Source organism: Cyrtonyx montezumae, unplaced genomic scaffold (genome assembly GCF_038088225.1).
Source record: "Cyrtonyx montezumae isolate F1298 unplaced genomic scaffold, pur_monq_1.0 scaffold_30, whole genome shotgun sequence".
In the NCBI taxonomy this organism is placed as follows: Eukaryota; Metazoa; Chordata; class Aves; order Galliformes; family Odontophoridae; genus Cyrtonyx; species Cyrtonyx montezumae.
The window spans coordinates 2,728,809-2,741,992 of NW_027072035.1; the positions used below are offsets into that span (position 1 = coordinate 2,728,809).

General features: G+C 38.7%; 1 protein-coding gene across 1 annotated transcript in view; it reads left to right on the forward strand.

The window, feature by feature from the left end:
- PUM3 (pumilio RNA binding family member 3) overlaps positions 1 to 12,292 on the forward strand; it is a 29,985-nt gene extending 17,693 nt beyond the window's left edge. Inside the window, exons 13-17 of the mRNA XM_065744174.1 lie at positions 231 to 373; positions 1,007 to 1,229; positions 2,292 to 2,379; positions 7,661 to 7,751; positions 12,041 to 12,292. Coding sequence (XP_065600246.1) covers positions 231 to 373; positions 1,007 to 1,229; positions 2,292 to 2,379; positions 7,661 to 7,751; positions 12,041 to 12,170 — 675 coding nt within the window. The 3' untranslated portion in view covers positions 12,171 to 12,292. The remainder of the gene's footprint in view (positions 1 to 230; positions 374 to 1,006; positions 1,230 to 2,291; positions 2,380 to 7,660; positions 7,752 to 12,040) is intronic.
- The last annotated feature ends 892 nt before the right edge of the window (positions 12,293 to 13,184 follow it).

Below are 13,184 nucleotides of genomic sequence, written 5' to 3' on the forward strand. Positions count from 1 at the left end.
TTTCATAGTGCTTTCTGATCGGTGATGTTGATGAACCTGTCTTAAACATTAATATTTTTTCCATTTCTTCTGCTTATACAAAATTCTTATTTTTATTTCACAGTTAGATACAGATCGTATGATATGCAGTTTTCCTTTCCTAAGCTTTGCATTTGAAAAAATATGTAACTACTGGTGACTCAAAACTTCTATTTCATTCATGTTTTATTGCTGTTTGTTCACTTTTACAGGAGTTAAATGCTTCCTTGCCCAGCTTGATTTCCAACAAACATGGTAAAAAGGTTTTGTTGTACTTGCTAAGTCCTAGAGACCCTGCACATTTTGTTCCAGAAATCATCACACTTCTCCAGCAGGGTGATGGAAATGCCTATAGGTAACTGAGATACGAAGATTCAGTCCTTTTTTCTATAGTCCAGAAGACTTAATGCAACTTTCTCTAACTAATTTAATTTAAACAAGAAATTCTAATTTTAACTAATCTAATTTTTTTTTTAAATGTACACCATAAATAATATATTGTATCTAACTAGTATTATCAGTCAATCTGAAGACCATGGTTGTGTTCTTCTTTTAAAACTTGTATGTGATTATTGTTTGAGTTAGATTATTTGCTAGATCTTCAGATATAGGAATAAAAATGAAAAACATTAAATCCCATATCTGACACTGGTATTGATGCTTGTCAACTGCAGCAACTTCAAAGTGAACTGTTTAGGCAGTCTTACTCAGTAGTTGCAATTACAGAATGAGTAGACAATAGATGGAGGTTAAGTTCATTTTTTATTAAAAAAATGCACTCTTGTGAAGTTTAGTGACAGTTCTAGACTATACGTTCTCAATCTGTGTTCTTAAAATGCGTGCAACATTTAACTGAATGAGAAACAGGGAAGAATAATTTTGATTTTTCAATAATTTTAGCTGTCTCAAAGAACATGTTCTGAATTTCTTTTTACTTAATGTGCATAAAGACTTGCTTTGTACACTCATTTCTTGTTTCTTTCATCAGTAAGAAGGATAATGAACTCCGCCGTCGTGAACTGCTGGAAGCCATTTCCCCATCTTTGGTAGAATATTTGCAAGAACATACCCAAGAAGTAGTAATGGACAAAGCTGCCTTTGTCTTGGTTGCTGACATCTTAAGGACGGCTACTGGTGACATTCAGCCCACACTAAATGCAATTGCTAATTTAGCAGCAGAAGAGCTGGTTCCAGGTGGCCATGATGGGCAGGTAATATAACAGGCCATAAGACACTGACATCTTGCAGTGCATTTCCTTATACTTTATTACTAACGTGAAGTCTGCAGATTTTGTCCTTTGTGTGAGAAGTCAACAAGCTTCCATGATAAACTTGTACACTAGAAGTGTTTCCACTTTTTTTTTCTGATGTATTTCTTTAATAGCTCATCATTGTGTCTGTAATAGTGACAGCTTGAGGTAGAATTTCGTCTGAATTGGAAAGCAAGATATGTTGTAGTCTTTAATCTTCCAGAACTAATTTAAATGGTTGGTGGGAAAGTAGCTGACAGTCATGTAATACAGGCTCTTTTAATGTTAACATATGAAATGCATGGGAGACTTTCCCCAGTTTTGCTGAGTTATTGTCAGTGACCAAAGTCTCTACAGACTAGAAAATGGAAAATGCTATGTAAATAAGATACCCTCCAGATTTCTGTAGTTTTGCTAAATTATCTCAGCCTTCCTCAGTTTTGTAGTGCCCCTCCCTCCATAGTGTCTATAAGTGCTTAGGTACTTCAGGTAAGAATTGAACTATCAAGACAGTTTATAGATGGAGGAAGAATGTTAAGAATATCACCCATTCTTAACAAACTGACTAGATTTCTCACTTCTCTGCTAACCCCATGAAATTCGGGCTTGCACCCAAATGTTCTAGAAGCATCTGTCTCTGCTTTTTAAGATAAATGTGGTATAATTTCATATGAATTAGTGCTTTCTGATTTTCTGTGAGCTGAACTGTTGTGACTTTTGGAGTCTGTAAAAATACAGAGAGTCTAGACCTTATTGTAGAGGAAATAGAGACTTTCTGCTGAGTAAGCATGAAGTCCTAGGAGTGGTGGAGGAGATATTAGCTGGTGAAGAGTAGCAGTTATAGTTAATATTACTGAAAGTTAGATGCTACAAGGCAGAATAAGAACAAACTGCAAGTTTTAATAAATACTCGGGTATTTGCGTCAAACTTGCTAATGTTTGCAAATTGAATATTAGGAAAAGCTTCCAGGCATTATAGTGTAACTGGATTTTGAAATTTGTGGTTTTTCTTCCCTCTCAAAGCTTCACATTGCAGAGCATCCAGCAGGTCATTTAGTGCTGAAATGGTTAATAGAGCAAGATGAAAAAATGCGACAGAGTGGAAAAGAAGGTATGCTGGAAATTCAGCTTTATTTGAACAAATTTGTACCTTTGCACAATCTAATTTAGTCTAAATAAGATTGCTTTGTTTATTTCTATAAACATATTAATGAAAATTTAATATCTTCTAAGATCATTGGTTTTGCCTTTTTTTTGCTGTTGTGAGTTGTTTCATGGTTTCATGGACAGAACTTAAAAGGTACATTTTCTTCTGCAATGCAGGTACTGATGTGTGGCTTGCAGCTTTTTATATCTTGAGTTTACTGTCTATTTGGGTAGTCTTAGTTTCTGTGCTTAGAATGTCTTTATCTTTGCTCAGATACACAGCAATTTAAAGGATAATAACAGAGGAAGTAAAGCCTTTCTGACAGAAAGACTTGTTTCATTACTGCTTGTGAGCCAAGCTGTAATCCATACTGTGTTCATTAGTGCTGCTGAGTTACTTCTGTGTAACCGTTAGAATAATTCAGTCACAAAAATAGGACATCTTTCCTATTTTATATCCCAGAAGGCAGAGATTGGGCACAGATGTTCTCATCTTAATTTAGCTTTTTGGAACTCATTTTATTACATAACTGCAAAATCTTTGTGTGTATCACCATATCCTAATAGAGATTACATTTTTTTTCCCCCTTTATAAAAAAACCTTGAAAAATGAATGGAGGTGGGTGGTGTAGGGTAATCTGGAGAGGACTTCTCTTGTGTGTAGTAGAGAGCTTTCTTGTTGTAGAATTTTCAGATCTGAAATACCCCTTTGTCGTCTCACCGACAAGCCTGGGAACTATACGGTGCTGGCGCTGCCTGACGTAAATAAACTGCACCAATGTGGTGTGGCAAAAGTTCCGCTTTTATTGTTCCGTACATCTCCTTATATCTTCTTCCATGGCTACGCCTCTTAGGGTCTGTCCCTAACATTTCTACCAACCCCGTATTGCCACATTTTCTCCTTTTGTTTCCTTCTACAGCTACTATTGTTTATACTTAGTCAAGCTTAACTGTTAGTTACTGTGTAAGCTTAGTCATTAGTTACTGTGGTTACTATGGTTATGCCTTACTGCTTTTTCAGCTACTACATCTCCCCCCCTTTATGCCTATATCTAGCGTACTATTTTCTGAGAGGACCCTAACCACGTACACCCCGAAATCCTCGCATTGCGCCTATACATGCAACAGTCCCCTCAGGCAAGCCTTGCCCCATTACATCGTGATTCGCAAAGCTGTCCTATTTAAAGCCTATCCTGCATCCTACGGTACTCTTCCTGTCGCTGAAACATGGCCTGCATCATTTGCTGCATGCCACGTTGCAAGCACTGCAGGAGACAGGGTAAGCAAAGCATAATCAGCAATACTACCATGATTCCTGAACCAACTACCATCAAAATATGCTTTAGCCATGGTCCTACACCCCAAAATAGATTTTATAACCAGCTACCCAACAGGTCATCTTCAATCCCGATCTTGTTCACATGTTCCTTCAGCCAGTCCAGCCTCTTGTGCATGGATTCACTGTGGTCACTCAAGTTCAAGCAACACATGCCGTCAAAATCTTGGCATCCATGCCCTTGAGCAAGCAGTAAGAAGTCTATAGCAGCTCTATTTTGAAGTACAGCATGCCAGACTCCTTCAACATCCATCAGCAACTCTGACAGAAGTTGAGAAGTCGCGTTGGCTTGTTTTACCCACCAACATGCTAGTTGTTCAATCTCCTTGAGAGCATGCGCTGTTCCAAAAGCGAGTAATATGGAAGCAAAAATACGTGCTGTGAGATCCCAGAGGCGAACCTCATCCCCACAGTCCTCCGTCAAATGCTTAATTGATCTCTTCACCTTATGTCTATCACTGTTTTGTTTGGAAGTCATTACCTTCATCAGCGCTCAAGATAGATTCCCTAATTGATCATGTCGGGGGGAAAGTATGGTTAATTTTTCTATGTAACAAGGGCCCCCAAGGGGGTTTCTTGGAATGCTTTGCCATGCTCTATCCCCACAGAAATATATATATATCAGAAATAGTCCCGGCGGTAACACTTTTGCCGTGGTATTGTTCCATACTACAGGGGGAACCAGTGGCATTGGTCCCCAACAACACCCATACCCCTGCCTACGGTTACAAATTCGCATGCTTGCATTGCCACCCCCAGGCAGGGTAAAATTATGCTTGGTTCCATTAGGGAAAAATACTGCCGTCTGGTCGGTATGGTTAACACAAGATATTGAGTCATTTCCCTCTGCATAATACATTACGGGGGCAGAGTAACGACAATGTGGTCCCCAGTGCCCGTAAGCGGGATGGGTTGGATTGACCAATGTAAAACCCATGGTTCTGTTGAGACTTGGTATCCAATATGGGTTTTTAGGGCTTATAATCTGTAGTAACTGCTCTGAGAATGCTCCAGGCACATGCCAGTGTCCCCATGAAATGCAAGCAGCTGGACGTTTCCACTCCCCATCTTTCGATTCATCGTTACCGACACCTCGTGAGCCAAGTAGCCGTAGCTCAGGTGGATCACGAGGAAGAGTTACATTCAACATTCCTACCAGGCACCTTATTGTGTCTGACCAATTAGTTACATTATGCTCTACCGTTGTCATGAACCTCATCGTGATATTACGTTCACAACTCCTCTTCCCTCCATATGGTTCCCAATCCTCTAGTCGCCAACCTCCGGGGGTCCTAATCAAACATGTTCTAAAGGGAGATCCAGCTGACTGTAAAGTGAGGCAAAAATCTTTCTGACCCATTATGTTCGCCCATGTGACCCAAATATTCGCAGGCTGCTGTATAAGATGAGCCGCAGCAACCAACTCAACTCTTAAAAGAACAACAATAATAACACGCCACCACCCCAAAGGTAACCAGGTTATTCTCATCGGCAGCAAAGGTGTCTTATCTGAGTCGGTCTCGTTTTCCTCTTCTGAGGTGTCCGTTGCAGGTCGCGGCGGTGATCTTGGTTTTCCAATCAATAATTCCTGGAATTAAATTACTCTATGTTCTTTTTAGAGTCAATAGCGAGATCAGGATTAACTTTCCTGGATGGCACCCATACGATTTGTCCTGATTCAACATTCTTAACAGCTGCGTAGCCTCTGCCCCAAACCATGATGGACCACCCCTTTTCCCACACTCCTTGAACGGCCCTTCTTCAAGGATCCACGGTCGCCAATGTTTCTGGATTGGTGTTCTTGAGTTGTAAAACAAGAGCCATTATCAGTTTTTATGTGACGTGGCAACCCAAGCACTGCAAACGCAGTGACCCAATGCTGTTGAGCTGCCGAAGTGGTAGTTCTGGTGTGTTGCGTAGCAACAATCATTTTGGAGGAGGTATCTACTGTAACTGCGAGCCATTGACGTGGGCTCATTCGAGGTTCCAGGGTAAAGTCTGTCTGCCAGACCTCCCCAGGAGCTCGAGGATTGACTCCTGCACCTATAACCGGTGCCGAGTTACAATAAGGGCATGCTTGTACAACCTCTCGAGCCTCAGATAAAGGGATGGAACATGTTCTAGCTAACGCCCGTGCGCCAACATGTAATGTAGCGTGGAGGTCCCTCGCCTCCCAAAGCGAACACACTTGCAGCCCAGCCGTCTGATCTGCAACGGCGTTGCTTGTTGTAAAAAATCCTGGCACCTCAGAATGACTGCGCACATGAAGGATAGCGACGGGGGCAGATCGCACCGCCAAGGCTTCCTCTAGGTGCATAGCTATCTGCGTGCTTGGCTGCCCTTCTTTTCCCATGCGTAATAGCAGCTTGGCCACAAACGCAGAGTCCATGACCACATTACATGGGATGTGGGGCCAAAGCAGCAGGCCCACCGCAACAGCCCTGGCTTCTAGCACCTGCACACTGACAGTGCTGTCGTAGAGCGACTTCTGCCTCCAATGCCCGCTATCATCCTTCCACACCGCCACCCCCTGCCCAGTGGTCGAGGAGGCGTCTGTGAACACCGAAGGCCCCTGCACTGGAGAAGAAAGGACCCGGACCTTGAGGGAAATTTGCAAGGGTACTGCTAGCTCAAAGATAGGCAGAAAATCTGAATAGGCCAAACAACCTGCATAGCCATGAAGTGCTAGCAAGATATCCTCAGGTAGGGGCTGTACCTCCCTAAACACGTTAGGCAGGTAGATAACATCAAGATCTACCCCAAAAGCCCATACCACCATCACCCTTAATTATTACTATGTTCAACCTTTCCTCTCTTTTCTTTAAAAAATAAGGGATTGCTGGGCTTTATTAAATGTTTCTGAAATGAGTCTGTTTTGCTACTTCTTTCTTCATGTGAATTATTGGATATGTTCAAAGAAGAAGTTTTATCTGGACATCTTTTGGAGACTATATAATTGAGATTATGATGGTTGCATGATTTTATTTATGTTAACAGTATATAATTCCTGTTTTAAACACAAGCTTTTCCTTTTTGTTTCTTTGTCTTTCATTGAAGTGTGTGTCATTCAGTACTGTTGGTGCGATATTATGGCATTAGCGTTAAAAAACTAAATTATTATAATGTACAGAACAGTGGAATAAAACCTAACCTGTTCTTCATTTGGAATTCTAATCTGAAGTGACAGTGAAAAACAGTGTCAGTGTTTGAATGCTGAAGTTCAGGGTTTCTTTTTTTACTTACTTGTAAATTTGCTCAGCTTACAAATTATAAGAACGTTTGCCTTAATTTCAGTTCTTCAAATTCAGCTGTGTACCTGTTGTCAGCTGTAGTTCTTTCTTTTACATGCATCATTAGTGTAATGAATCTGCAAGTAAGTTTAGACTTTCAGTCCTACTGAAGAAACAGTCCTGTAGGATCAGTACAATTGAAGGAAACATACTCATGTCAATAGAGTATTTGCTCTGGAGTTTTAAATAACTTTGTGCAAACTTTCTTTCTTCAATTGTAGAGTGGAATGCCTGAAAACAGCATTTCTCAGCAGATATGTGTATGTAATGTTGCTTGTAATTATCTCTTATATTTGTGGTGTTCTTACTTCGGAGTGTATGCCTTAAGATATAGATAGTCTTTGAAATCATTTAAAAAATGAAAAGTAGGTACTATTTTATACTAGTAAGCTATCACCCAGTGCTGTGACTGGCTAAATTTTAAGCAGTACTTGAAACTATTCAAAAACCTACAGACATACCAGTGTACTGAATTATCTTGAGATATAACTTCATGAACACATCATGGCTGAAAACTGTTTTTTTAAATTGCGTTAAGGAAAAATTTAAACTTGTTTCTTCCAAGGTACTGTCTTAATCTTTTTTTTTTCCTCCCCATCCATTTTTTTCATATGTTCAAGGCTGCTTTGGAAGAACATTGGTGGAATGTGTTGGTATTGAGAATTTGAAGACCTGGGCAGAAGTAAATCGAGGTGCCATTGTTCTCTGTTGGTATGTAAGGCTCATGACTATTTGTTACTAGGTCTTAGTATAATTTCTTCAGCAACTATCAGTTGGCATTATGCTGGCAGAAATGTCTTTTTTTTTTTTTTTTTTTTGTACTGGTAAGTCTGCAGTGGAAGAAGATACTGGAAGAATTCAAAGCTGCATTTCCAAGGGCTTTTCTTTGAGCTTGGGTATTGATGGTTATAGGAAGTAGATCGATATTGGAAAAATAAGATTAAAAATTAACTTTTAAGTGTACCCCCCATGTATTTACAAACACAAAAGGCTTAAAGGAAGGCTCCACAAACAGCTACATTAAAGTAACTTACCCTGAAGTACCTGTGACTGGGGTCAGCATTCACAAAATGCAGGTTCTTTCTTTTATGTAACTGTCCTGATGCCTTCATTATGGAGCATAGGTATGTTTCCATAAATAGGCAGGTGTTTGGAGTAGACCATTCTGATGAGCTGATTGGCTTGTAACTTGAAATTAGTTAACAGTGTAACTTAGGAGATCAATAGGAGCAGACAGGAATCAGATTACTAACACTATCACTTTATTATATGCAAACAATGGTTTTAATTATTGCTGTTTTCACGTTGTAACTAAATGTTAATGTCAGGTCGCAGAAACCCAAGGTTTGGCCTGAAGACCTGCTTATAATGGCCTATGCTGAGCCAGAATTGGCAAACAATTTGGACAGCATGCCTCTGAAAGTGAAAACTTCTCCCTTTTTCCTCAGCTACTCCCTCTCCTGCTGTTACTTCAGGTTCCTTGATGTTTGCTTTCCATCCTTGCTTCTTAATGTCTTTGAGTTTGGCTACTTTAACATTTGTACTCCTTTGCAAGGTGAATAAAAAACTGTTTAACTAATACAAGTCCTACTGCTGAAATCTGAGTTTAATTCTAACTTTCAGTCACTGACATTCAGATTATTACTGAAAAGAATTTGTATTAGAACAGTAGTTGCAATCCAGATTAAAAAACAGTTTACACAACATCACAGTAGTCTTATAGATCTGGCTGTAAAGATAGTTCTGTTTATAAATTGTAATGCTTTTTTGCCTCTTGCAACTTCAATAAATGCATCTAAAGCCTATAAGTAATCTAATCCTCTGCACAGATGTTCAGTAGAGATTTTTATAAAGGCCTGTGCACTGACAGTGTATTAATGTCTGGGCTTTTTTCTCGAACTTAAGACTGAGGAGAGTCATTTAACATGTGATGTTGTTGGTTTATGTTCTAATCTATTTCGATTGTCCAAATAACATTTTGAAGTAAGTTAGTGGAATTTTTTCCATGAATCACTTGAAGAATTCTTCAGCTATCTGTGTGGCATCAGCTTTTTCAATAGCTTTTGAACACAACGCTTCTGCTAATATGTAATCATTAGTTTTCTGTTTACTCTGAGACAGCATAGGAACATGGCCATGTTTATTAATTTATGCAAATTTCTGTAGGGAGAGTGAACTTTTACCTCTCTCTGGTATTATACATGTCAAATTCTCATGTTATAGTGACAAGAGGGCTCTGTTGCCAGGCAGGGGAACTTATCTCCTAGACTATCGGTCAGACACCTTTCACAAAAAATGAACCCCACCTAACTGAATGAAGAGAAAGTATTTGAGAGGTGTGGTTTTGTTTTGATGTATGGTGTTTTTGTTCTATTTTGGAATTTTATTTTCATCTCAGTCCTTTGTAGTTTCAAGTTCTCTTAATGACTGTTAAGGCAAGATGTCCTTCAGTTTAGTCTGCCGTGGATGCATGAGCATAAGCATCTGTTTGTTTAATTTCATGTGACGCTTATTTAACTCAGTAATACATAGTAGCTAGTCCTGTTGCTTTTTAACTGTATGCATTGAAGTAAAGAGGAGTTACCTAAATCATACTTCAATGATAAATCTAATTTACTCAGCATTTTTAAATAAAATCATTGCTTTCTAATATATATAAAAAAAATTACTCAAATTCTTTTATCATGAAGGAGCTTAGATCTGTCTTGCAGCATCTGCAAATTACCTTGACAAGTTCTTGAAACTGTAGTTAACTTTTGTTCTGTTGCTGGCTTTTGGAAGCATTGTGTCATATGCGTATCAGAATTTCAGAATTGTCCGTTCAGTCCATGTGAGGCTTTTGGCTTCCTGGCCATTTAAGCACACTGACCAATAAATGTTCAGCTTATTGAGTGCAGTCAGCTGCTTGGCTACTTGGTACAGTTCAGACACTATCTTGTCATTGCCCTACTTGCTTTTGACTTTTGTAAAATAATTTGGCACCTGGTTCTGAACTAGGATAAGCATGAAACATGGGGAGCGTCATAAGAGAGCTCTGCAGATGTCACAACAGGGCTTAATGTCAATCAAGTTTTGTAAATAAAATATCATACGTGTTATTTTATTTGCATTTCTATCTGGTCTCTGCTCAGAATTTTTTATTTTGTGAGTGATACATTTCAGGGTAGGTACACAATTCATTCTCTCATGTGACTTATTTTTTTAATAATAGAAGTGGCCATAGAATACAGAGATATCTGCTTACCAGAAGAATTTTAAGGGAGAATAAGACTATTATAGTCTTCTGGCAGCCTTGTGAGACGTGTAGATGTTCCATATTAAAAAGATGGTGTCCTTAAACATCTGTAGATAATAGCAGTTTGAAAGCAGCTTTACATGTCTTCATACAAATGTCATCAGATGAAATTCACTTCTCAAAGTATAAAAATGAGTCTCCTTGCTAAGGAGACAAAACATAAATATCTCCTTAAGCACCAGTAATTTATCTGCTTTTCTCAGATCAGCTTAATATGTCTGATTCTTAGAATGATGTGGGTTGAATGGGACCTTAAAGATCGTGTAGTTCTGGTTCACCTATCATGGGAAAGGACACCCTCCCCAAGAACGAGATACCCAAGGCACCATCCAGCTTGGCTTTGAAGATCTCCAGTTTGGGACATCCACAGCTTTGCTGGGCAGCCTGTGTTAGTGCCACATTGCCCTCTAAGAATTTCTTTCTCACAGCTAATCTAAATCTACTCTTTTAGGTTAAAGCCAATACCCTTGTCCCATTACTACTTTCCCTGATAAAGCATCTCCAGCCTTCTTGCAGGCCCCCTTTAGGTCATGTTTAAAGTCGTGTTTAAAGAGTATACAGGAGACAAGGTTTAAAGTATCTGCAGATTTGAGTAAAACAGAATAACCGTGAGGCTTGTAAATGCTATAAATAGCACTATGCAGCCTATTTGATACTAGTACATGTGTATTACACTGTGCCCAATCTTAGTTTATTTCATGTGTGTTCAATGTACTGGCTTGTCTTGGGCAACATGAAGTGAAGAATCAATGGTCTTGGGCTGCATATACGTAAGCTGCTCTGAAAGTAATGCCTCCTGTTTACTTTCATGGAAACTGCTACAGATACAGTGAGCACAGTAACAGTTTGACAGAGCAAATTCTCAGCAGCAAAACGCTATTTTTCAATGTAGTCACCACCATCACCTGTTCCTTTTTTTGTTTTCTGGCAATGGTGTGGGGCAGAGAGTGGGTCACTGGTTGGAAATGCATGGTTTATTTGTTTGCCATTGCAACTTCTAATACAATTCTAGATTGTACACATGGATTATATAAGACATTAAGCTGTTTAGAAAAGTTGTTTTTAGAAAGTTGTTTTGAATTCTCAAACTAGGTGTAAACCATTCTACTACTTTGTATCGTAGTAAAACATTTCATTGTGACATTAGCACACAACTACCTTGAAGAGAAGGACAACCTCAGTAGAGGTTGAGGTGGAAACACAATATTATGCTGTTCTAGTAATATTCTATAGCTTATGATGGATTTCCTCATTTCTCATGAGGAAAAGTTAGCTAGGAAAGATGTTATTTATTTTCCAAAAGATACTGTCTAGAAAAGAACAGACTGAGTTTCTGTTGTCTTGCAATAAAGGAGGCACAGAAGTAGAATATTAAAATTACTTAATCTGTATTAGCTGTATTTCACTGTGTCCATTTTTAGCATTCCTGCTGCAAGACAAATAGCAACAATGAAAATGAGCTTGATATTGGTTGACCTAGCCAAGGGCTGACAGCCTTGCCTGGCAAGACTGTACAGATCAGGGCTGGTTCAGCTGAGAGGAGGAGTAATTATGTTCATGCTTTCTGAAAGTTTTACATCTTTCTCTAACAGTTCAGGGCAAACTGTTATATTGTATTGTCTATTGAAGTAGTTAGTTTTCATGTGGACAGTTTTTCATATGAACCACATGTTGACTTTTTTTTTCCCCCTGTTGCCTCTTGTAGCCTTCTCCGAAGCACTGATCAAGAACTGACAAATGCAATCAAAAAAGGACTGAAAAAAATCGTTCCGAAGTTGAAGCTGAATAAAAATGTAAAAGGAATAGAAGCATTGCTGGAGAAATTGACTTCTTAGTGCACACAAAGCTAAAAAGATCAGTTACTATGATTACTATGCAATTAAACTGCCATTTGGTAAGATTTTGGTCCATGTCTGTGTCCTAAGAAGCATTTGTGAATTAAATCATTTTGGAGGCAGTTTGTCTTTTGTGCTCATTGTGCTGTGTGTGGTAAATTGTTGCTCTTAGAGATAGAAATCTCAAGTGTAGACATTCTTGATGAAGATAAATCCTAATTACTTACACAAAGTTGATTTGATACCTGTTAAAATCTGTATGTCCTAGTTACCATAGAAATGGAAGCATCTGTTCTGGAGCTACTTCTGCATACAAGGTAAACACACATATTCATAATGCTTTTATCTCCTTTTTCCATAAACAAAGCAGGAAAAAAAAATCTTAGCCTGGGAAAGTATGATGGAAGCTTTCCTCCTTGAAGAACTGACAAGACTGAAAGAAAGAGTTGTCTCTTACCTTTTTTAAACAAGGTCTAGAGTGAGAGGCTTGTTCTCACTGGATTGTAGTTCAGTTGGTTTTTTTTGTTTTTGTTTTTTTTTTCATTAAGTCTTCTGAAAAGAACAGACTTTTGAGCCCTAGCAAGCCAGTTTGTTTTTTGATATCTTCCTTGTAATAAGAAGGATGATTTTACCTCTGCATAATATCAAATAAGTATTTATTGTATCTATTTTATCTAGAAAAATGAAATCCTTATTTTCTCATCTTAGGTGACTTTCCTGGTAAGGCATTCATACATCAGCCTGTTGGTGTTTATTGTCATACTGCTATTGTCACTTATACTGGTAAGATGCCTCAATTTACTGGATAGTCTATCAGTGTTTCTCCTGAAATGCAGCTTCCTTAACATAAAGTACATTGCATTTAATTGGAAACATCTAGTGGACACTGTGCTAATAAACAAAGATGTTTTTCATATCCTCAGACAAGATCGTAGTAGGAGGGAAATAAACAGCATCAGAAACTTGGTAGGTAAGAACTGGGGAACTTAAGTCCTGTGTGTATTCCCAGCACTT